Source organism: Cherax quadricarinatus, unplaced genomic scaffold, assembly GCF_038502225.1.
Source record: "Cherax quadricarinatus isolate ZL_2023a unplaced genomic scaffold, ASM3850222v1 Contig243, whole genome shotgun sequence".
NCBI classification, from domain to species: domain Eukaryota; kingdom Metazoa; phylum Arthropoda; class Malacostraca; order Decapoda; family Parastacidae; genus Cherax; species Cherax quadricarinatus.
In genome coordinates, this window is record NW_027195269.1 from 3629 (window position 1) to 28861 (window position 25233).

General features: G+C 44.0%; 1 protein-coding gene across 1 annotated transcript in view; it reads left to right on the top strand.

The window, feature by feature from the left end:
- The first annotated feature begins 8741 nt into the window (after window positions 1–8741).
- Window positions 8742–25233, top strand: part of LOC128694781 (uncharacterized) — a 28493-nt gene continuing 12001 nt past the window's right edge. Inside the window, exons 1-2 of the mRNA XM_070080240.1 lie at window positions 8742–8972; window positions 12293–12576. Coding sequence (XP_069936341.1) covers window positions 8742–8972; window positions 12293–12576 — 515 coding nt within the window. The remainder of the gene's footprint in view (window positions 8973–12292; window positions 12577–25233) is intronic.

Sequence of the window (25233 nt, forward strand, 5' to 3'; positions counted from 1 at the left end):
GGTCCTGGTAAGGAAGAATGGATGGAAGAGCAATGCAATAGGATGCAACAAGAGTAAGAGAACAAACTGGGTGAATTTTCTGCGAAAATGGAGAAGAGGATGGAGGCGAAGAAGAAATGGGAGTCACAAGCTGAAGCCTCAGAAGCCAGGATACAGGCCTTAAAATATGAGGTAAATATACTGAAGCAAGTTACAGTGTCATTGCCCATAGGAGATATGGCATCTGAAGCAGGTACACACCTACTGAATGAGGAGCCCAACGAAAAATAAGGAGACAAGACTTAAGCTAAGGCCCTATCAGTACACCAAGCATGGCCAAGGAATGAAGAGGGAGAGCTGTTAGGAGCAGGGATAGCAGTGAGTGAGGGGGGGAGGAGGTAGAGGTGACAGGTCCCATGCAGATTACAGAAAAAAATAAGGGAGATAATGGTCATGTTCAAACGGGACCCAGAGACACAGAGGGAAAGGCAATGGGAGGAGGAGAGGAAGAAGTCAGTGTTTATTCATGGGCTTCAGGAGGACACAATGAAAGATGCCAGAAAGAAAAACAGGAGATTGAAAACATCATCAAAGAAATAGGCGAGGAGGATATGAATTAGTAAATTTTCAGAGAATAGGCGGGTACTTGAAGGGGAGAAAGCGGCCAGTCAAACTGATTTTCAAGACAGAAACGGTGCAGTACAGGATCCTGCAAGAGAAACCACAGCTAAAGGAACCAATATACAAGAGGATGTTGCTAGACTGTGACAGAATATGAACAGAATGACAGCAGCTGAGGGAAAGGACACAGAAACGAAAGGGGCTAGGAAGAGAGACACAGACAGGGTCAGCAGAGGACAACCAGAGCAGGGCAGAGCAACAAGCACAAGCACACAAAGAACCACCCCTCAGAACCCCAGAGCTATATACACTATCTCAATGCAACCCACAATCCACACTAACAGCCCCCACCCCACACTATGATGTAGAATCCCAAAGCACATTCTGCCAAGTACCCAACCCCAACCGACACCAGAACACAGTGTTGAAGAGGATACTAAAGGTATGGTACACCAATGCTGATGGATTAACAAACAAGTGGGAGGAGCGGCATGAAAGATAACAGATGCCATCTTTCCAACAGGATATAAGATCCTGAGGTAAGACAACGGGAACAGAGGGAGTGGAGAAGTGGCACTGCTCATCAAAAACCAAAAATATTTTGGTGAGCTGGGGAGAAGAGACAAAGACGCAAGAGACTACATAATAGGAACACTTCAGTCTAGAGGTCCTAAGGCAGTAATTGTAGTGATGTATAACCTACCACAGAACAGCAGGAGGCCAGGGAAACAGAATAATGAGAGTAACAGAGCGATGGTTGACACATTGGCTGAAGTGGCCAGAAGGGCTCATGCAAGCAGGGCAAAGCTGCTGATTGTGGGTGACTTCAATCACAAGGAAATTCACTGGGAGAACATGGAGCTGCATGGAGGCCCAGAAACGTGGAGGGCTAAGATGATGGAAGTGATACTGGAAAACCTCATGTGCCAATACATAAGGGACACTACCAGAAAGAGAGAGGAGAGGATGAACCAGCAAGACTGGACCTAGTATTCACCTTGAGTAGTGCAGATATTAAGGACATCACATGAAAGATCCACCAGGACCAGTGACAATGTGGTTCTGAGCTTCGAATACATAGTAGATTTACAAGTGGAGAGGGAAGCAGGAAGGGCAGGATAAATGAAGACAAACTACAAAACAGGGGACTACACAGGAATAAAGAATTTCCTGCACGGGGTTCAGTGGGACAGAGAACTGGCAGGGAAGTCAGTTAATGAGATGATGGAATATGTGACAATAATATGCAAGGAAGCCGAGGAGAGGTTTGTACCGAAGCGTAACAGAAATAACGAGAAAGCCAGAATGAGTCCGTGATTCACCCAATGGTGAAGAGTGGCCAAAACCAAGTGTGCTAGAGAATGGAAGAATTATAGCAGGTAAAGGACCCAGGAGAATATGGAGAGCAGTCGTAGAATCAGAAATGAATATGAACAGGTTAGAAGGAAGACCCAATGACAATACGGAAATGACATAGCAGCGAATGCCAAATCTGACCCAAAGCTGTTGTACAGCCACATCAGGAGGAAAACAACAGTCAAGAACCAGACAATCATTCTGAGGAAGGAGGGGAGATCACAAGAAACAACCACGATGTAACAAGCTCAACATGAGATTCAAAGAAGTGTTCACAGAGACAAAAGGGACTCGAGGAAGACGGAGAGGTGGGGTACACCAAGTGTTGAACACAGTACATATGACCGAGGAAGAATTGAAGAGGCTGCTAAGCAAGCTAGATACCTCAAAGGCGATGGGGCCGGATAACATCTCTCCATGGGTCCTGAGAGAGGGAGCAGAGGCACTATGTGTCCCACTAACAACAATCTTCAACACATTTATTGAAACAGGTCGACTACCAGAGGTATGGAAGACAGCAAATGTAGTCCCAATTTGTAAAAAAAGAAGACAGGGAAGAAGCATTAAACTACAGACCAGTGTCACTGACATGTACAGTATGCAAAGTCATGGAAAAGATTATCAGAAGAGTGGTGGAGCACCTAGAATGGAATGAGCTTATCAGCGACAACCAGCACAGTCTCAGGGACGGGAAATCCTGTGTCAAAAACCTACTGGAGTTCTATGAGAAGGTGACAGCAGTAAGACAAGAGAGGGAGGGTTGGGTAGATTGCGTTTTCTTGGACCGTAAGAAGGCGTTTGACACAGTTCCACACATTTCATGAGCAAGTGAGTCACGCATTGGCACTTGACCTCAGTACACTCAACCTGATTGATCTGACTTCAACCCACTAATATTCAGGCAGGGATAACAGAGATGGAACTGCAACAGATCGGGGAATACCTGTTGGGAACACAATAGCGAGCCATGGTACGTGACATAGTGTCAGAGTGGGCGCCCCTGAAGAGCGGGGTTACACAGGCATCAGTCCTAGGAGCGGTGGTGTTTCTGGTATATGTCAACGACATGACGGAAGGAATAGACTCAGAAGTGTCCCTGTTTGCAGATGTGAAATTAATGAAAAGAATTCAATCGGACAAGGACCAGGCAGAATTTGAGAGAGATCTGCACAGGCTGCAGGCTTGGTGCAGAAACTGGCTCCTGGAGTTCAACACCACCAAGTGCAAAATCATGAAGACTGGGAAAGGAAAAAGAAGACCGCAGACGGATTACAATCTTCTGGGCCTGAGACTACAAACCTTACTCGAGGGTGAGTATAACACAGGGCACATCTCCCGAGGCGCACATCAACCAACTGCTGCAGCATATGGGTGCCTAGCAAACCTAAGAAAAGCATTCCTACATCTCAATAAGGAATCGTTCAGGACCCTGTACACCGAGTACGTGAGCTCTATAATGGAGTATGCAGCAACAGTTTGGAACCTACACCTGGCCAAGCACATAAGGTAATTAGAGAAAATGCAAAGGTTTGCAACAAGACTAGTCCCGGAGCTGAGAGGTATGTCCTACGAAGAGAAGTTAAGGAAAATCGACCTGACGACACTGGAGGAGAGGAGAGATAGGAGGGATATGATAAAATATAAAACACTGAGAGGAATCGACAAGGTGAACAAAGACAAAATGTTCCAGAGATGGGACAGTAACAAGGGGACACAGTTGTAAGTTGAAGACACAGATGAATCACAGGGATGTTAGGAAGTATTTCTTCAGTCACAGAGTTGTCAGGAAGTGGAATTGTCTGGTAAATGCTGTAGTGGAGGCAGGATCCATACATAGATTTAAGAGGTATGATTAAGTTCATGGAGCAGGAAGAGTGATCTAGTAGCTGCCAGTGAAGAGGTGGGGCCAAGAGCTGTGACTCGACCCCTGCAACCACAACTAGGTGAGTACATACACACACATACTAGCACACTTATACATGAGTTACATATAACAGTAAGATTTATAAGCAATAATGCAGCAGTTCATTCATTGTCTCCAGGATGCGACCCACACCAGTCGCCTGACACCCAGGTACCTGTTTTACTGATATGTGAACAGGGACAGTGTCTTAACACGCCATAATGTTTCAACCGGTACCAGGGATCGAACCCCGGATCTAGTATATGCTTTATAAAATGCGCCTTTCAAACAAAATCACGAATGTTAAAAAAAAAACATACCACGGGCGGGGATTGAACCCGCGATCATAGAGTCTCAAAACTCCAGCCCGTCGCGTTAGCCACTAGACCAGCTAGCCACAATAAGATTCATCCAACTAGGTATATTTCTACACCATAGGAAGGATAGCACAGGCACCTCTGTGACCACAAATGCAAGTTTTTAGTGACGAATCTCCAGCTAGCGTGGCCGTGACGAACTCTAGCTCAAGTCCCTTCACTGCCGTCAACATGACTCACGAAATCGTAATGACACGATTGCAAACAAACCATACCACGGGCGGGGCTAGCTGGTCCAGTGGCTAACGCGCGTGCAAACAAACCATACCCCGCCCGTGGTATGGTTTGTTTGCACGCGTGTCATTACGATTTCGTGAGTCACGAATGTTACTTTGTGTTATTATTTGTTGTAGTGTAATTAACGTGAACTGTACTTGTTTTATACGGACGACTGAAACAAGAAAATACAGATAAAAACACAAATTGATTTAAATAATTTAATAAAAATATAACAAAACTGTAATTAGAAAATATTTAGAATTTAAAAAAAACTTTATCAAAACATAATGAAAATTATAAATTATTAAATTCTGAAATAATGACGAACTTTAGGGTTGATACAGACTGTTGATGTCCCAGCAGACTGTGTTGATATCCCAGCAGACTGTTGATGTCCCAGCAGACTGTGTTGATGTCCCAGCAGACAGTGTTGATGTCCCAGCAGACTGTGTTGATGTCCCAGCAGACTGTGTTGATGTCCCAGCAGACTGTGTTGATGTCCCAGCAGACTGTTGATGTCCCAGCAGACTGTGTTGATGTCCCAGCAGACTGTTGATGTCCCAGCAGACTGTGTTGATGTCCCAGCAGACTGTTGATGTCCCAGCAGACTGTGTTGATGTCCCAGCAGACTGTGTTGATGTCCCAGCAGACTGTGTTGATGTCCCAGCAGACTGTGTTGATGTCCCAGCAGACTGTGTTGATGTCCCAGCAGACTGTGTTGATGTCCCAGCGGACTGTGTTGATGTCCCAGCAGACTGTGTTGATGTCCCAGCAGACTGTGTTGATGTCCCAGCAGACTGTGTTGATGTCCCAGCAGACTGTGTTGATGTCCCAGCAGACTGTGTTGATGTCCCAGCAGACTGTGTTGATGTCCCAGCAGACTGTGTTGATGTCCCAGCAGACTGTGTTGATGTCCCAGCAGACTGTGTTGATGTCCCAGCAGACTGTGTTGATGTCCCAGCAGACTGTGTTGATGTCCCAGCGGACTGTGTTGATGTCCCAGCGGACTGTGTTGATGTCCCAGCGGACTGTGTTGATGTCCCAGCGGACTGTGTTGATGTCCCAGCGGACTGTGTTGATGTCCCAGCAGACTGTGTTGATGTCCCAGCAGACTGTGTTGATGTCCCAGCAGACTGTGTTGATGTCCCAGCAGACTGTGTTGATGTCCCAGCAGACTGTGTTGATGTCCCAGCAGACTGTGTTGATGTCCCAGCAGACTGTGTTGATGTCCCAGCAGACTGTGTTGATGTCCCAGCAGACTGTGTTGATGTCCCAGCAGACTGTTGATGTTCCAGCAGACTGTGTTGATGTCCCAGCAGACTGTGTTGATGTCACAGCAGACTGTGTTGATGTCCCAGCAGACTGTGTTGATGTCCCAGCAGACTGTGTTGATGTCCCAGCAGACTGTGTTGATGTCCCAGCAGACTGTGTTGATGTCCCAGCAGACTGTGTTGATGTCCCAGCAGACTGTGTTGATGTCCCAGCAGACTGTGTTGATGTCCCAGCAGGCTGTGTTGATGTGTCAGCAGGCTGTGTTGATGTGTCAGCAGACTGTATTGATGTCGTCACAGCAGACTGTGTTGATGTCACAGCAGACTGTGTTGATGTCCCAGCAGACTGTGTTGATGTTGTCCCAGCAGACTGTGTTAATGTCACAGCAGACTGTGTTGATGTTGTCCCAGCAGACTGTGTTGATGTTTCACAGCAGACTGTGTTAATGTCACAGCAGACTGTGTTGATGTTATCCCAGCAGACTGTGTTGATGTTGTCCCAGCAGACTGTGTTGATGTCTCACAGCAGACTGTGTTAATGTCACAGCAGACTGTGTTGATGTTATCCCAGCAGACTGTGTTGATGTTGTCCCAGCAGACTGTGTTGATGTTGTCCCAGCAGACTGTGTTGATGTTGTCCCAGCAGAATGTGTTGATGTTGTCCCAGCAGACTGTGTTAATGTCACAGCAGACTGTGTTGATGTCACAGCAGATTGTGATGTCATGCAGACTGTGTTGATGTCACAGCAGACTGTGATGTCATAGACTGTGTTGTTGATGTCCCAGCAGACTGTGTAGATGTTATCACAGCAGACTGTGTAGATGTTATCACAGCAGACTGTGTTGATGTCACAGCAGACTGTGTTGATGTCGTCACAGCAGACTGTGTTGTTTATGTCACAGCAGACTGTGTTGATGTCGTCACAGCAGACTGTGTTGATGTCGTCACAGCAGACTGTGTTGATGTCGTCACAGCAGACTGTGTAGATGTTATCACAGCAGACTGTGTTGATGTCACAGCAGACTGTGTTGATGTCGTCACAGCAGACTGTGTTGATGTCGTCACAGCAGACTGTGTTGATGTCGTCACAGCAGACTGTGTTGAGGTTGTCACGTGTGCAACAGTTAGGTATCTTTGTTCTGATACGTACCTACCTTGCAGTACGTAGGAACCTGGGGGGTTACCTGAATGTTTTGAGTTGTGTACGTGGGATGGTACCTAAGTACCTCAACGGAAATAAGGAACACTGTAACAGCTTATCCTGGATTATTAAGCCTTCAAGATTATTAATCCCAAGAAGATTTTCTTGTACAACATATGTTGCTTTAAGTGTTCCCTGTGAACTCTGTGTACTTATAACCTCCATAAAGCGCAGGAAGAACCTCATTACCTGGCTCTCCTAACCGCAACTACACGCACTCACGCTCCGTAGTTTTTTTATTCGTCAGGAAACAGGACAGGTTTTAAAACTAAGAAAAAAAGGGATCAATACACCGTAGTTTCCTGACGTTCAATTGTCAAAAGTAATCACTGCTGACTAGGTGGAGTAGGTGTGACTAGGTGAACACTCACGGCTTCGTTATAACAAGATTGTCAACAAACCAGGGAACTGGTGGGGCTTACCCACTGGTCTGGTGTTCCAAGACTCACTTTTCAAGGGTTCACTCTCTGCCAGTTCCGTGGATTGTAAGTGGGGATAAAAAACACTGGATAAGTAAAGTATTTTGTGACCTTTAACACCACTAGTGTATTTACACTAGTGGGTGTATTTACACTAGTGGGTGTATTTACACTAGTGAGTGTATTTACACTAGTGGGTGTATTTACACTAGTGGGTGTATTTGTGATCATAGGAAATATTGCTTTTCTTATTCCTGCCAGATTACATTCCATACGGGTTTAGTAACATTCCATGAATGTTCACGTGATGAAGAGTGCCTCTACTGTCCAGGTCACGTGATGAAGAGTGCCTCTACTGTCCAGGTCACGTGATGAAGAGTGCCTCTACTGTCCAGGTCACGTGATGAAGAGTGCCTCTACTGTCCAGGTCACGTGATGAAGAGTGCCTCTACTGGTCCAGGTTACGTGATGAAGAGTGCCTCTACTGGTCCAGGTCACGTGATGGAGTGCCTCTACTGTCCAGGTCACGTGATGAAGAGTGCCTCTACTGGTCCAGGTCACGTGATGAAGAGTGCCTCTACTGGTCCAGGTCACGTGATGAAGAGTGCCTCTACTGGTCCAGGTCACGTGATGAAGAGTGCCTCTACTGGTCCAGGTCACGTGATGAAGAGTGCCTCTACTGGTCCAGGTCACGTGATGAAGAGTGCCTCTACTGGTCCAGGTCACGTGATGCAGAGTGCCTCTACTGGTCCAGGTCACGTGATGCAGAGTGCCTCTACTGGTCCAGTTCACGTGATGAAGAGTGCCTCTACTAGTCCAGTTCACGTGATGAAGAGTGCCTCTACTGGTCCAGTTCACGTGATGAAGAGTGCCTCTACTGGTCCAGGTCACGTGATGAAGAGTGCCTCTACTGGTCCAGGTCACGTGATGAAGAGTGCCTCTACTGGTCCAGTTCACGTGATGAAGAGTGCCTCTACTAGTCCAGTTCACGTGATGAAGAGTGCCTCTACTGGTCCAGTTCACGTGATGAAGAGTGCCTCTACTGGTCCAGTTCACGTGATGAAGAGTGCCTCTACTAGTCCAGTTCACGTGATGAAGAGTGCCTCTACTGGTCCAGTTCACGTGATGAAGAGTGCCTCTACTGGTCCAGTTCACGTGATGAAGAGTGCCTCTACTAGTCCAGTTCACGTGATGAAGAGTGCCTCTACTGGTCCAGTTCACGTGATGAAGAGTGCCTCTACTGGTCCAGTTCACGTAATGAAGAGTGCCTCTACTGGTCCAGGTCACGTGATGAAGAGTGCCTCTACTGGTCCAGGTCACGTGATGAGTGCCTCTACTGGTCCAGTTCACGTAATGGAGAGTGCTTCTACTGGTCCAGTGGTCCAGTTCACGTAATGAAGAGTGCCTCTACTGGTCCAGGTAACGTGATGAAGAGTGCCTCTACTGGTCCAGTTCACGTGATGAAGAGTGCCTCTACTGGTCCAGTTCACGTGATGAAGAGTGCCTCTACTGGTCCAGTTCACGTGATGAAGAGTGCCTCTACTGGTCCAGTTCACATGACGAAGAGTGCCTCTACTGGTCCAGTTCACGTGATGCAGAGTACCTCAGTGCCTCTACTGGTCCAGGTCACGTGAAGAGTGCCTCTACTGGTCCAGATCACGTGATGAAGAGTGCCTCTACTGGTCCAGGTCACGTGATGCAGAGTGCCTCTACTGGTCCAGGTCACGTATTAAGTTTGCTGCTCCTGGAACAATTCAGAGGATGATTGTAGCTACTGGTGCAGTTCACGAGGTGAATTTACAGTTACGTGAAGAATGTACAGCTACTGGACCAGTTCACGTGATGACTCAGATATTTGTTGTGTGGAAGTCATCAAAGGAAGTCGTGGTGCTGTTTATATGTCTTCGTCAATAAACCTCCATGACACAATAACCGGAGTATAGAGAGCTGCCTCTATAACCGGAGTATAGAGAGCTGCCTCTATAACCGGAGTACAAAGAGCTGCCTCTGTAACCGGAGCATATAGAGCTGCCTCTATAACAAGCATTACGCAATGAAGCGTAGAGTGGGGAAGCGCTAAGCCGGCATGAGTCATGCAGTTCCTGGGAAATGGATGGCAGATTAAATCCGAGAAAGGCAATACAAACAGCAATTCCTCAGATCAAGACCCCGTGGGTTTTATATCCTCCCCAAGAATGTCACCCACAGATGACTAACACAACTATCTATATACTGCTAGGATGCTTCCCATAACAGTCAAGTTGTATCCAGGTAACTAATTACTATAAGACAAATAGGGATAGTAGGTGTCAGGAGACTTGCCCAAAAGTTTGGATACACCGAGGATCCAACCCGTGACCTCTGAGTTGTGAAAAGAACCCTCGATAACCGAACACAGTATTAGCTACACCTGGCAAAACACCAGTAAAGTTTGAGAAAGTTCAGTGGCATGAGGCTCTCAGTAGCCTCATGGTAGCTATTAGACTCTCAGTAGCCTCAGTGTAGCTACTAGGCTCTCAGCAGCCTCAATGTAGCTACTAGGCTCTCAGTAGCCTCAATGTAGCTACTAGACTCTCAGTAGCCTCAAGGTAGCTATGCTCTTAGTAGCCTCAAGGTAGCTACTAGGCTCTCAGTAGCCTCAAGGTAGCTACTAGTCTCTCAGTAGCCTCAAGGTAGCTATGCTCTCAGTAGCCTCAAGGTAGCTACTAGGCTCTCAGTAGCCTCAAGGTAGCTACTAGGCTCTTAATAGCCTCAAGGTAGCTACTAGGCTCTCAGTAGTCTCAAGGAAGTTACTACGTTCTCAGTAACCTCAAGGTAGTTACTAGGCTCTCAGTAACCTCAAAGTAGCTACTAGGCTCTCAGTAGCCTCAAGGTAGCTACTAGGCTCTCAGAAGCCTCAAGGTAGCTACTAGGCTCTCAGTAGCCTCAAGGTAGCTACTAGGCTCTCAGTAGCCTCAAGGTAGCTACTAGGTTCTCAGTAGCCTCAAGGTAGCTACTAGGCTCTCAGCCTCAAGATAGCTACTAGGCTCTCAGTAGCCTCAAGATAGCTACTAGGCTCTCGGTAGCCTCAAGATAGCTACTAGGCTCTCAGTAGCCTCAAGATAGCTACTAGGCTCTCAGTAGCCTCAAGATAGCTACTAGGCTCTCAGTAGCCTCAAGATAGCTACTAGGCTCTCAGTAGCCTCAAGATAGCTACTAGGCTCTCAGTAGCCTCAAGGTAGCTACTAGGCTCTCAGTAGCCTTAAGGTAGCTTCTAGGGTCTCAGTAGCTTCAAGGTAGGTACTAGGCTCTCAGTAGCATCAAGGTAGCTACTAGGCTCTCAGTAGCCTCAATGTAGCTACTAGGCTCTCAGTAGCCTCAATGTAGCTACTAGACTCTCAGTAGCCTCAGTGTAGCTACTAGGCTCTCAGTAGCCTCAATGTAGCTACTAGACTCAGTAGCCTCAAGGTAGCTACTATGCTCTTAATAGCCTCAAGGTAGCTACTAGGCTCTCAGTAGCCTCAAGGTAGCTACTAGGCTCTCAGTAGCCTCAACGTAGCTACTAGGCTCTCAGTAGCCTCAACGTAGCTACTAGGCTCTCAGTAGCCTCAACGTAGCTACTAGGCTCTCAGTAGCCTCAACGTAGCTACTAGGCTCTCAGTAGCCTCAACGTAGCTACTAGGCTCTCAGTAGCCTCAACGTAGCTACTAGGCTCTCAGTAGCCTCAACGTAGCTACTAGGCTCTCAGTAGCCTCAAGGTAGCTACTGGGCTCTCAGTAGCCTTAAGGTAGCTTCTAGGGTCTCAGTAGCCTCAAGGTAGCTACTAGGCTCTTAGTAGCGTCAAGGTAGCTACTAGGCTCTCAGTAGCCTCAACGTAGCTACTAGGCTCTCAGAAGCCTCAACGTAGCTACTAGGCTCTCAGTATTGTGAACTAGACACACACTGAAGGAATGAGGAACCAGAGAAATTATGATGAAGACAGGGAAAATATTACCTGATAAAGATTCGGTGACGAGATAAGAATAGAATCACAAGGAATATCTTCTTACCTACCTAATTACTTTCTACGTACCATACTTATGCAGATACCTATCTACCTTACTTATGCAGATACGTACCTACCTGCCTATTTACCTACATACCTGTTTTCCTACCTACCTAGCTGTAAATGACAATAATGGTCATGGACGCCGTGAATCGGCCGCAGACTAGGCCTCCTAATTGATGGCCTCACCAGTCCTGGGCACCTGCATGAGCGCGTGTACAAATGAACGCACACCCACACTCCCGCTGACTCACCCATCCATCTATCCGGGTGGAGATCGAACCTATGACAAGCAAGTGTTAAAATTCACAATCTGGAACAGTGGTAAGAGTGAATGGGAGAGTGCAGAAACCCGGGAGTGAGGCGGATAAATGAGTGAGACGCGGTAAATGTTGCAGGAAGGCAGCCATGAAGGTAACTGCGTTAAGGCGCATCTTGTACCTGATCTACACAAGAGGGTGCAAAATTCTGCACGAAGCAAAAGTGCGCTCTGGGGATGAGTATGCTCCACTCTCTAGGACGGCCTGACTGCGTCTCATATACGACAGAATAGAGAACCGAGCAACAAGACTGATGTCTCGCCTGGACCCGGCCTGGACAGATCTGTCAGTCCAGCAGAGCCTTCAGCACCGGAGACGTGTGGCAGCTATACTCTGGGTGTAATCTTAACAATATCACTTCACTGACATAATTCTTCCCTAGAATGATTCGAGTCAGAAACATAATCGTACAGCATAACGTCGATGAAATAAAGTAATTTGTCCAAATAAAATTGCTAGGTAACAAACAGCTCTTATCTTGTAAATAACGACAGGCACTCAAACTAACCCTGTAAAAATACTTGTGTAAACAGAGAGAGAGAGAGAGAGAGAGAGAGATTGAAGTACAATATAATCATATCCTATTTCCTGTATTCAACAGATGTTTGGCCACGCAATAACTTGCCTTCTTCTGGTCAGTTTCACACTAGCCCAGACTGCACTGCTGGTCTGGGGAGAGACCCCACAGGGACAAGAACTTAAGGAGACCAAGAACTTGACCATTGAGAGGGTAATGAAGACGGTAACGAGCACGGTGTATCACACAGTAAAGGTGTATCCTACATGTACCACCACTGTGGCAGGTGTATCAGCGTGTATCCCAGGTGATGTTGACCCCAACATCCTCTCTCTTCTCAAGTCATCACAAAGTGCTTCCCATTCTCGGTGAGTATTACTTATATATATAATATATATATATATATATATATATATATATATATATATATATATATATATATATATATATATATATATATATATATTTATTTATTTTTTTTTATTATTATCACACTGGCCGATTCCCACCAAGGCAGGGTGGCCCGAAAAAGAAAAACTTTCACCATCATTCACTCCATCACTGTCTTGCCAGAAGGATGCTTTACACTACAGTTTTTAAACTGCAACATTAACACCCCTCCTTCAGAGTGCAGGCACTGTACTTCCCATCTCCAGGACTCAAGTCCGGCCTGCCGGTTTCCCTGAATCCCTTCATAAATGTTACTTTGCTCACACTCCAACAGCACGTCAAGTATTAAAAACCATTTGTCTCCATTCACTCCTATCAAACACGCTCACGCATGCCTGCTGGAAGTCCAAGCCCCTCGCACACAAAACCTCCTTTACCCCCTCCCTCCAACCCTTCCTAGGCCGACCCCTACCCCGCCTTCCTTCCACTACAGACTGATACACTCTTGAAGTCATTCTGTTTCGCTCCATTCTCTCTACATGTCCGAACCACCTCAACAACCCTTCCTCAGCCCTCTGGACAACAGTTTTGGTAATCCCGCACCTCCTCCTAACTTCCAAACTACGAATTCTCTGCATTATATTCACACCACACATTGCCCTCAGACACGACATCTCCACTGCCTCCAGCCTTCTCCTCGCTGCAACATTCATCACCCACGCTTCACACCCATATAAGAGCGTTGGTAAAACTATACTCTCATACATTCCCCTCTTTGCCTCCAAGGGCAAAGTTCTTTGTCTCCACAGACTCCTAAGTGCACCACTCACTCTTTTTCCCTCATCAATTCTATGATTCACCTCATCTTTCATAGACCCATCCGCTGACACGTCCACTCCCAAATATCTGAATACGTTCACCTCCTCCATACTCTCTCCCTCCAATCTGATATTCAATCTTTCATCACCTAATCTTTTTGTTATCCTCATAACCTTACTCTTTCCTGTATTCACCTTTAATTTTCTTCTTTTGCACACCCTACCAAATTCATCCACCAATCTCTGCAACTTCTCTTCAGAATCTCCCAAGAGCACAGTGTCATCAGCAAAGAGCAGCTGTGACAACTCCCACTTTGTGTGTGATTCTTTATCTTTTAACTCCACGCCTCTTGCCAAGACCCTCGCATTTACTTCTCTTACAACCCCATCTATAAATATATTAAACAACCACGGTGACATCACACATCCTTGTCTAAGGCCTACTTTTACTGGGAAAAAATTTCCCTCTTTCCTACATACTCTAACTTGAGCCTCACTATCCTCGTAAAAACTCTTCACTGCTTTCAGTAACCTACCTCCTACACCATACACTTGCAACATCTGCCACATTGCCCCCCTATCCACCCTGTCATACGCCTTTTCCAAATCCATAAATGCCACAAAGACCTCTTTAGCCTTATCTAAATACTGTTCACTTATATGTTTCACTGTAAACACCTGGTCCACACACCCCCTACCTTTCCTAAAGCCTCCTTGTTCATCTGCTATCCTATTCTCCGTCTTACTCTTAATTCTTTCAATTATAACTCTACCATACACTTTACCAGGTACACTCAACAGACTTATCCCCCTATAATTTTTGCACTCTCTTTTATCCCCTTTGCCTTTATACAAAGGAACTATGCATGCTCTCTGCCAATCCCTAGGTACCTTACCCTCTTCCATACATTTATTAAATAATTGCACCAACCACTCCAAAACTATATCCCCACCTGCTTTTAACATTTCTATCTTTATCCCATCAATCCCGGCTGCCTTGCCCCCTTTCATTTTACCTACTGCCTCACGAACTTCCCCCACACTCACAACTGGCTCTTCCTCACTCCTACAAGATGTTATTCCTCCTTGCCCTATACACGAAATCACAGCTTCCCTATCTTCATCAACATTTAACAATTCCTCAAAATATTCCCTCCATCTTCCCAATACCTCTAACTCTCCATTTAATAACTCTCCTCTCCTATTTTTAACTGACAAATCCATTTGTTCTCTAGGCTTTCTTAACTTGTTAATCTCACTCCAAAACTTTTTCTTATTTTCAACAAAATTTGTTGATAACATCTCACCCACTCTCTCATTTGCTCTCTTTTTACATTGCTTCACCACTCTCTTAACTTCTCTCTTTTTCTCCATATACTCTTCCCTCCTTGCATCACTTCTACTTTGTAAAAACTTCTCATATGCTAACTTTTTCTCCCTTACTACTCTCTTTACATCATCATTCCACCAATCGCTCCTCTTCCCTCCTGCACCCACTTTCCTGTAACCACAAACTTCTGCTGAACACTCTAACACTACATTTTTAAACCTACCCCATACCTCTTCGACCCCATTGCCTATGCTCTCATTAGCCCATCTATCCTCCAATAGCTGTTTATATCTTACCCTAACTGCCTCCTCTTTTAGTTTATAAACCTTCACCTCTCTCTTCCCTGATGCTTCTATTCTCCTTGTATCCCATCTACCTTTTACTCTCAGTGTAGCTACAACTAGAAAGTGATCTGATATATCTGTGGCCCCTCTATAAACATGTACATCCTGAAGTCTACTCAACAGTCTTTTATCTACCAATACATAATCCAACAAACTACTGTCATTTCGCCCTACATCATATCGTGTATACTTATTTATCCTCTTTTTCTTAAAATATGTATTACCTATAACTAAACCCCTTTCTATACAAAGTTCAATCAAAGGGCTCCCATTATCATTTACACCTGGCACCCCAAACTTACCTACCACACCCTCTCTAAAAGTTTCTCCTACTTTAGCATTCAAGTCCCCTACCACAATTACTCTCTCACTTGGTTCAAAGGCTCCTATACATTCACTTAACATCTCCCAAAATCTCTCTCTCTCCTCTGCATTCATCTCTTCTCCAGGTGCATACACGCTTATTATGACCCACTTCTCGCATCCAACCTTTACTTTAATCCACATAATTCTTGAATTTACACATTCATATTCTCTTTTCTCCTTCCATAACTGATCATTTAACATTACTGTTACCCCTTCCTTTGCTCTAACTCTCTCAGATACTCCAGATTTAATCCCATTTATTTCCCCCCACTGAAACTCTCCTACCCCCTTCAGCTTTGTTTCGCTTAGGGCCAGGACATCCAACTTCTTTTCATTCATAACATCAGCAATCATCTGTTTCTTGTCATCCGCACTACATCCACGCACATTTAAGCAACCCAGTTTTATAAAGTTTTTCTTCTTCTCTTTTTTAGTAATTGTATACAGGAGAAGGGGTTACTAGCCCATTGCTCCCGGCATTTTAGTCGCCTCATACGACACGCATGGCTTACGGAGGAAAGATTCTTTTCCACTTCCCCTTGGACAATAGAAGAAATAAAAAAGAACAAGAGCTATTTAGAAAAAGGAGGAAAACCTAGATGTATGTATATATATATATATGCATGTGCGTGTCTGTGAAGTGTGACCAAAGTGTAAGTAGGAGTAGCAAGATATCCCTGTTATCTTAGCGTGTTTATGATATAATGTATTCAGTGTCCTCTGTAAACGTCAGTTCCTCGGCTCAGAAATTTCTCTTCACAATTCGTTGTCTCGTCTTGGCTACACTTTCCATTTCATAAACTCTGTCTTCTCAGAGGCTAACTGTGAAGACTTACTCAGCCCTGTAACAACTTCAGTCAGTATTACCAAGGCTGGCTCCTCCTCAGGAAAATTAATGAATAGAATAAGAAATAATAATTCACAAAGATAAACACTTTATTATTTAGTAATACAAAGATAAAACAGTGAAGCATGAAGGTGTATCCTATTTGAAAGAAAAATTAAAAATGAAATGAAAAAATGACATTTGAATTCAATACTAATATGTACAGTTATACTGGGGTGTCTGGTGGAGGTTGACACCGTCTTGTAGAAATTGTAGCCGTTACTGATGATGTGGGGGGGGGTCACAGGTGTTGGTGACAACCCAACGACTAGTTCTTCACAGAGTCTATAACCTTGAACAGTCAGTCCAGATGACAGGAAAGCAGGTTCTTTACCACTACAAAGATGAGGGGTTGTTGTCTGCTGTCGCCTACAGTTAATCAGGTAGGTAGATCCAAAAGTGACGTCTCCGGACTTTTGCAAAAAGTCCGTCTCCTTCAACACTTCTCGTTGGTTGGCAGGTGACCCGATCTGTCACTCCAAGCTGGAAAGAGAGACAGGTTACCCACTGCTTAAGAAATTAAAACTGAAAGGACCAACTTTATTATTGGTCAAAAGTGAAGCTTTCAACCAACATCCACAAGAATAAAAGCAGAGGCTTTTACTTGCAGTTGTGCTGGGAGCTGTGAGTCGAGTGATTACTGTTTGGCTGGAGCCCCACACGTCACCTTTCGGGGTGGGGAGAAAGGGGGGGGGGATAGCGGGAGCTAGACTGACCCTACCTTAACAAGCAGCCGGCAATCAAACTATCATTACCATATACTCGCTCGCTACTCCTATCTGTTGAACTTTTCCCTCACACTAACCGGGCTGTCTTCTCTCCCAAACTCTACTCCAGTGAAAACTACTGTTCTCTTCCACATATTTCCAGTGGTGACAGGACAATTGCTTCCCGGTCAAATGCATCCTGGTAGGTAAAGCTCTCGCTTCACATACTGAGTGTCCGGCTTCAATTCCCAGCAAAGGTAAAAACATTGGGTATGTTTCCTTACACCTGTTGTCCCTATTCACCCATCAGTAAAATGGGTACCTGGGTGTTAGTGGACTGGTGTGGGTCGCATCCTGGGACACAATTGACCTAATTTGTGGGAAATGCTCAGCATAACAAGCAGCTTTCTATTTTGTTTATTTTTTATTAATACATTGGCCGAGACCCACCAAGGCAGGGTGGCCCACCAAGGCAGGGTGGCCCGAAAAAGAAAAACTTTCACCATCATTCACTCCATCACTGTCTTACCAGAGGGGTGCTTTACACTATAGTTATAAAACTGCAACATTAACACCCCTCCTTCAGAGTGCAGACACTGTACTTCCCATCTCCAGGACTCAAGTCTGGCCTGCCGGTTTCACTGAATCCTTTCATAAATGTTACTTTGCTCACACTCCAACAGCACGTCAAGTGTTAAAAACCATTTGTCTCCATTCACTATCAAATACGCGCACGCATGCTTGCTGGAAGTCCAAACCTCATCGCACACAAAACCTTCTTTACCCCCTCCCTCCAACCTTTCCTAGGCCGACCCCTACCCCGCCTTCCTTCCACTACAGATTGATACACTCTCGAAGTCATTATGCTTCGTTCCATTCTCTCTACATGTCCGAACCACCTCAACAACCCCTCCTCAGCCCTCTGGATAATAGTTTTGGTAATCCTGCACCTCCTCCTAACTTTCAAACTACGAATTCTCAATTTATATTCACACTACACATTGCCCTCAGACATGACATCTCCACTGCCTCCAGCCTTCTCCTCACTGCAACATTCATCACACATGGTTCACACCCATACAAGAGTGTTGGTAGAACTATACTCTCATACATTCCCCTCTTTGCTTCCACAGACAAAGTTCTTTGTCTCCACAGACTCCTAAATGCACCGCTTACACGTCCACTCCTAAATATCTGAATACATTCACCTTTTCCATACTCTCTCCATCCAATCTAATATTCAATCTTACATCACCTAATCTTTTTGTTATCCTCATAACCTTACTCTTTACTATATGTATTCACTTTTAATTTTCTTCTTTTACACACCCTACTAAATTCATCCACCAACCTCTGCAACTTCTCTTCAGAATCTCCCAAAAGCACAGTGTCATCAGCAAAGAGCAGCTGTGACAACTCCCACTTCATGTTCGACTCTGTCTTTTAACTCCACACCTTTTGCTAAGACACTCGCATTTACTTCTCTTACAACCCCATCTATAAATATATTGAACAACCATGGTGACATCACACATCCTTGTCTAAGGCCTACTTTTACTGGGAAATAATCTCCCTACATACTGAAACTTGAGCCTCACTATCCTGCAACATCTGCCACATTGCCCCCCTATCCACCCTATCACATGCCTTTTCCAAATCCATAAATGCCACAAAAGCCTTTTTAGCCTTATCTAAATACTGTTCACCTATATGTTTCACTGTGAACACTTCGTCTACACACTCCCTACCTTTCCTAAAGCCTCCTTGTTCAACTGCTATCCTACTCTGTCTTACTGTTAATTCTTTCAATTACACCTCTAAAATACACTTTACCAGGTATACTCAACAGACTTATTCCCCTATAATTTTTGCACTCTCTTTTATCCCCTTTGCCTTTATACAAAGGAACTATGCATGCTCTCTACCAATCCCTAGGAATCTTACCCTCTTCCATACATTTATTAAATAACAGCAACCACTCCAAAACTATATCCCCACCAGCTTTTAACATTTCTATCTTTATCCCATCAATCCCAGCTGCCTTACCCCCTTTCATTTTACCTGCCTCACGAACTTCCCCCACACTCACAACTGGCTCTTCCTCACTCCTACAACATGGTATTCCTCCTTGCCCTATACTCGAAATCACAGCTTCCCTATCTTCATCAACATTTAACAATTCCTCAAAATATTCCCTCCATCTTCCCAATACCTCTAACTCTCCATTTAATAACTCTCCTCTCCTATTTTTAACTGACAAATCCATTTGTTCCCTAGACTTCCTTAACTTATTAATCTCACTCCAAAACTTTTTCTTATTTTCAACAAAATTTGTTGATAACATCTCACCCACTCTCTCATTTGCTCTCTTTTTACATTGCTTCACCACTCTCTTAACCTCTCTTTTTCTGCATCACTTCTACTTTGTAAAAACCTCTCACATGCTAACTTTTTCTCCCTTACATCATCCCACCAATCGCTCCTCTTCCCCCCCCCCCCTGCACGCCACTTTCCTGTAACCACAAACTTCTGCTGAACACTAACACTACATTTTTAAACCTGCCCCATACATAAGAACATAAGAAAGGAGGAACACTGCAGCAGGCCTGTTGGCCCATACTAGGCAGGTCCTTTACAATCCATCCCACTAACAAAACATTTGCCCAACCCAATTTTCAATGCTACCCAAGAAATAATCTCTGATAACTCTATCCACTCATTTGCAAGTCCCAATCAAATCCAACCCCTCTCACTCATATATTTATCCAACCTAAATTTGAAACTACCTAAAGTCCTAGCCTCAATAACCCAACTAGGTAGACTGTTCCACTCATCAACTACCCTACTGAGCTGCATAATCTAGGCGAGGCCTTACTAATGATGTATAAAGCTGCAGTATGACCTCTGGACTTATGTTGCTTACACTTCTTGATATAAATCCCAATAATCTATTTCCCTTATTATGTACGCTTAGGCATTGCTGTCTTGGTTTAAGGTTGCTGCTCACCATAACCCCCAAGTCCTTTTCGCAATCTGTATGGCTAAGTTCTACATTATTTAACTTACAAGTGCTAGGGATATGGACACTCCCGAGCTTCAGAACCTTGCATTTATCTACATTCAACTGCATCTGCCACTTTTCTGACAAAGAATAGAATTTGTCTAAATCCTCCTGAAGTTCCCTAACGTCTACGTTTGAATCAATTATCCTACCTATCTTTGTGTCATCGGCGAATTTGCTCATATCACTAGTAATACCCTCATCAAGGCCATTGATATACATTATAAACAACAACGGGCCTAAGACTGATCCCTGTGGTACGCCACTTGTTACAGATCCCCACTCGGATTTAACCCCATTTATGGACACTCTCTGCTTCCTGTCTGTGAGCCATGACTCGATCCACGAGAGCACTTTTCCCCCAATGCCATGAGCTGCCACTTTCTTTAACAGTCTTTGGTATGGAACTCTATCAAAAGCTTTACTAAAATCTAAGTAAATAATATCAAATTCTTTATCGTGGTCAACAGCCTCAAAAGCTTTACTGAAGAAAGTTAATAAATTAGTTAGACAAGAACGGCCTCTCGTGAATCCATGCTGAGTATCATTAATCAAGCTATGCTTATCGAGATGGTTTCTTATAATCTCAGCTATAATTGACTAGTAATTTGCCTATAATTGAGGTCAGGCTTATTGGGCGGTAATTTGACGGTAACGACTTGTCCCCTGCTTTAAAAATAGAAATTACATTAGCCATCTTCCACATATCAGACACTACACCTGTTTGAAGAGATAAATTAAAAATATTAGTTAATGGTTCACAGAGTTCCATTTTGCATTCCTTAAGAATCCTTGAAAAAACCTCATCAGGACCCGGCGACTTATTTTGCTTCGGTCTATCTGCTTCACAACTATTTCACTAGTGACTGTGATGTTACATAATTTATCTTCTTCAGGCCCATTATAAAAATTAATTACTGGAATATTGTTAGTATCTTCCTGTGCAAAAACCGAGAGAAAATAATTATTTAAAATCGAGCACATTTCATTCTCTTTGTCAGTAAGATGCCCAGAGTTATTTTTAAGGGGACCTATCTTATCTCTAACTTTTGTTCTATATACCTGGAAAAAACTTTTTGGGTTACTTTTCGAATCCCTAGCAACTTTAATTTCATAGTCCCTTTTAGCTTTTCTTATCCCCTTTTTAACGTCCCTCTTAATGTCAATATACTGATTCATAAGATGACCCTCACCTCTTTTGATACGCCTATAAATTCCATTCTTATGCTCTAGTAGATATTTCAGCCTATTATTCATCCATTTTGGGTCATTTCTATTTGATGTAATTTCTTTATACGGGATAAATGTTCTTTGAGCATCATGTATAGTGTTCAGAAAACTGTCATATTGATAGCTCTCTTCGTTATCCCAGTCAACAGATAAGTGTTTTCTAAGCCCATCGTAATCTACTAAGCGAAAATCTGGGACTGTTACTGAGTTATCCCTTCTATCATACCTCCATTCAATGCTAAATGTAATTGATTTGTGGTCGCTAGCACCCAGTTCCTCTGAAATTTCTAAATTATTAACAAGGGATTCATTGTTTGCCAGAACTAAGTCAAGCAGGTTATCTCCCCTTGTAGGTTCTGTCACAAACTGCTTCAAAAAACAATCCTGAACTACTTCTAAGAAGTCGTATGATTCTAAATTCCCAGTCAAGAAATTCCAGTCAATATGACTAAAGTTGAAGTCTCCTAGAATTACTACATTATCGTGCCTTGTGGCCTTAATTAACAATTTCCTCCCATAGTAGTCTCCCTTGGTCCCCATCTAAGTTTGGGGGACGGTACATCACACCTAAAATAAATTTTTCTTGCCTCTGAAAATTCTATCCAAACAGACCCCGTATGTGTTACTTCAGACTTAATTCCCGTTTTTATGCAACAGTTCAAGCGATCTCGGACATACAATGCCACCCCACCTCCCTTCCCGATACTTCTATCCACTTGGAACAATTTAAAACCCTGAATGTGACATTCCGCAGGCATGTCCCGACTTTTTTAATTAAACCACGTCTCAATTAAGGCAAATACATCAATGTTACCTGCACTAGCAACTAATCTCAACTCGTCCATCTTATTCCTAGCACTACGGCAATTAGCATAATAAACATTGAAAGACTCTCCTTTCTCTTTACCCTTCCTGCTCATTTCTGTTTTTCTACTAAACCTATTACTGTCCTTATCACCTAGTGTCATTGGCTTTTCAATATCTACCTCGTTCTGCTTATTACTAGTTCCCCTAGAACTCATAATATTACTACACTGGGAGTTCACTGTTTTGCTGCCAAAACCCATACCACTAACTATTCCTAGTTTAAAGTCCTAACAGCTCCTTCCACTGCAGTTGCCAGTGCTCCCACCCCACACCTAGATAAGTGAACCCCATCCCTGGCATACATGTCATTTCTGCCGTAGAAGAGGTCCCAGTTCTCAATGAATGTTACCGAATTTTCCTTACATTATTTGTCCAGCCAGCAATTGACACCAATTGCCCTGGACAACCATTCATTTCCAACTCCTCTCCTTGGCAAAATACCCCATATGACAGGGTTCCCACCCTTCCTTCTAATTATTTCTATTGCTGACCTATACCTGCTAATCAGGTCTTCACTCCTACGTCTGCCAACATCGTTGCCTCCAGCACTGAGACAGATAATAGGATTGCTCCCATTACCTCTCATGATGTCATCCAGACGGCTAACAATATCCTCCATCCAAGCCTCAGGAAAGCAAACCCTCTGTCTCCTACTCCTGTCCTTCAAGCAGAACGCCCTATCCATGTACCTAACCTGGCTATCCCCAACAACAACAATATTCTTACCTTCCTTGGTGTCGTTCGTCGTGACGTTCCCAGTAGTCGACTCACATTCGTCGTGTAGCACCGAGAATGCATTAGATGTTTCCACAACAGTTTCCACAGCAGTCTCTTTCTTCTTCATCGTTTCTGCCTTTCCATTCATCTTCTTGATCGTCAACTGCTGTCCAGCCACTGTCCAGTTTCCCTTCTTGACCTGAGGACTCAAAACAGGAGGACTACTACGAATCTTGTTTTCCTCAGTCAGTCGCCGAATCTCCGTCTTCGCCATCCTCAATTCTTCCTTAAGCTGTTGGTAAAGTTACTCGATGGAGGGCATCTTAGTTCAGTCCATAGAGAGCACACTCGACACGTCCTCATTGCCTATACTCTATCCCATCTAACCTCCAATAGTTGTTTATATCTTACCCTAACTGCCTCATTTAGTTTATAAACCTTCACCTCTCTCTTACTTGCTGATTTTGTTTTCCTTGTATCCCATCTGCCTTTTACTCTCAGTGTAGCTACAACTAAAAAGTGATCTGATATATCTGTGGCCCCTCTATAAACATGTGCATCCTGAAGTCTACTCAACAGATTTTTATCTACCAATACATAGTCCAACAAACTACTGTCATTACGCCCTACATCATACCTTGTATACTTATCCTCTTTTTCTTAATGTATGTATTACCTATAACTAAACCCCTTTCTATACAAAGTTCAATCAAAAGGGCCCCAATATTATTCACACCTGACTTACCTACCTACCACACCCTCTAAAAGTTTCTCCTACTTTAGCATTTAGGCTCCCTACCACAATTACTCTGTCACTTGGTTCAAAGGTTCCTACACATTCACTTAACATCTCCCAAAATCTCTCTCTCTCCTCTACACTCCTCTCTTCTCCAGGTGTATACACGCTTATTATGACCCACTTTTCGTATCTAACCTTTATTTTAATCCACATAATCCCTGAATTTACACATTTATGTTCTCTCTTCTCCTTCCATAACTGATCCTTCAACATTATTGGTATCCCTTCCTAAGCTGAAAAGACACACACACACACGGAATGGAATAGACAGACAGATTGCGATTCTGCTTTTGACTCTCGCCTCGGCAGGTCATAGCAGCTCTCCTTACTTACTCAGTCTCCCTACGATCCCCGTTGGGGAGGGGAACCTTTAACAGCGTTGTCTTCGCCTTGACTTGCACGATGAGCTACGCAAATCGTGTAAAGATCAAGCCAAACAATGGTACCGTTGATGATTCAACGAAGCTTGCTCTTGCCACTATTGTGCAGGGAGCATTGCATGTTAAATTCAACGCTATTCTGACACTCAAAGAAGCACTCATTGTTGTATGTCACGATGATGCTGGAGCAGAGAAGTTACTCACTACAGAAGCCACCACTACTCTTACTGCTCAAGGATTTACTGTTACATCCTCTCCTGCCCTCAGGGCAAGAAAATCAGTATTCCTAAAAACTGGACAAGATTCTGACTTTTCAAAAAATTGCTGAACTCAAGTCATCCATTGAAACTCAAAATACTTGGGCTACTGTTGACACCATTACTAAAATCCCGAATGCATCGTCTATGCTCAAGGTCACCTTTACCGACGTGAACATGGCTGCCACTGCTCTGAACGAAGGTCTTGCTGTTTACTACTACTACATCAGTCCCACCTACATAGAAGCAGAGAGATACCACTACATCCAACATTGCTGGAACTGTTATTCTTATCTTCACATCACCAAAGCTTGTCCAGTAAAAGACAAGAAGTTCTGCACTACATGTGGTAGTGAGGGACACACCTTCAGTTCCTGCACTACAGCTGCTCCAACACAACCAGCGTGTTTCAACTGCAAAAGTAATGATCATCGTACACTGGCAGCAAAATGTCCTACAAGAAAGGATATAATGAAGAAAACACAAGATGCAGCAAAGAAAAAATCTACCAACAACACACCAAGTTACATTACCTTTGTAACTTGGTCATGATTATGACCAGATCTAGTTCATTACCTTTGTAACTTGCTCAGCTATCAAAACTTTGGAGTCCAGTCCCTGGACCAATTATGTACCTCTGTAATCTTTTGACTACCGCCCACAGGATGGGTATGGGGTGCATAATAAACATATTAAACTAAACAACACACCAACGTATGCCGCAATTGTAAAGTTGCAAGCAGACACTACAAAATTACTTCAAGCATCTACTCAGCCCGCCTCCACCACCACCACCATCACTCCTCCAACATGTGATGTAACGAAGATCCACTATTGTCTACTATACGCTCACATGCAGAACATGGCTGTACC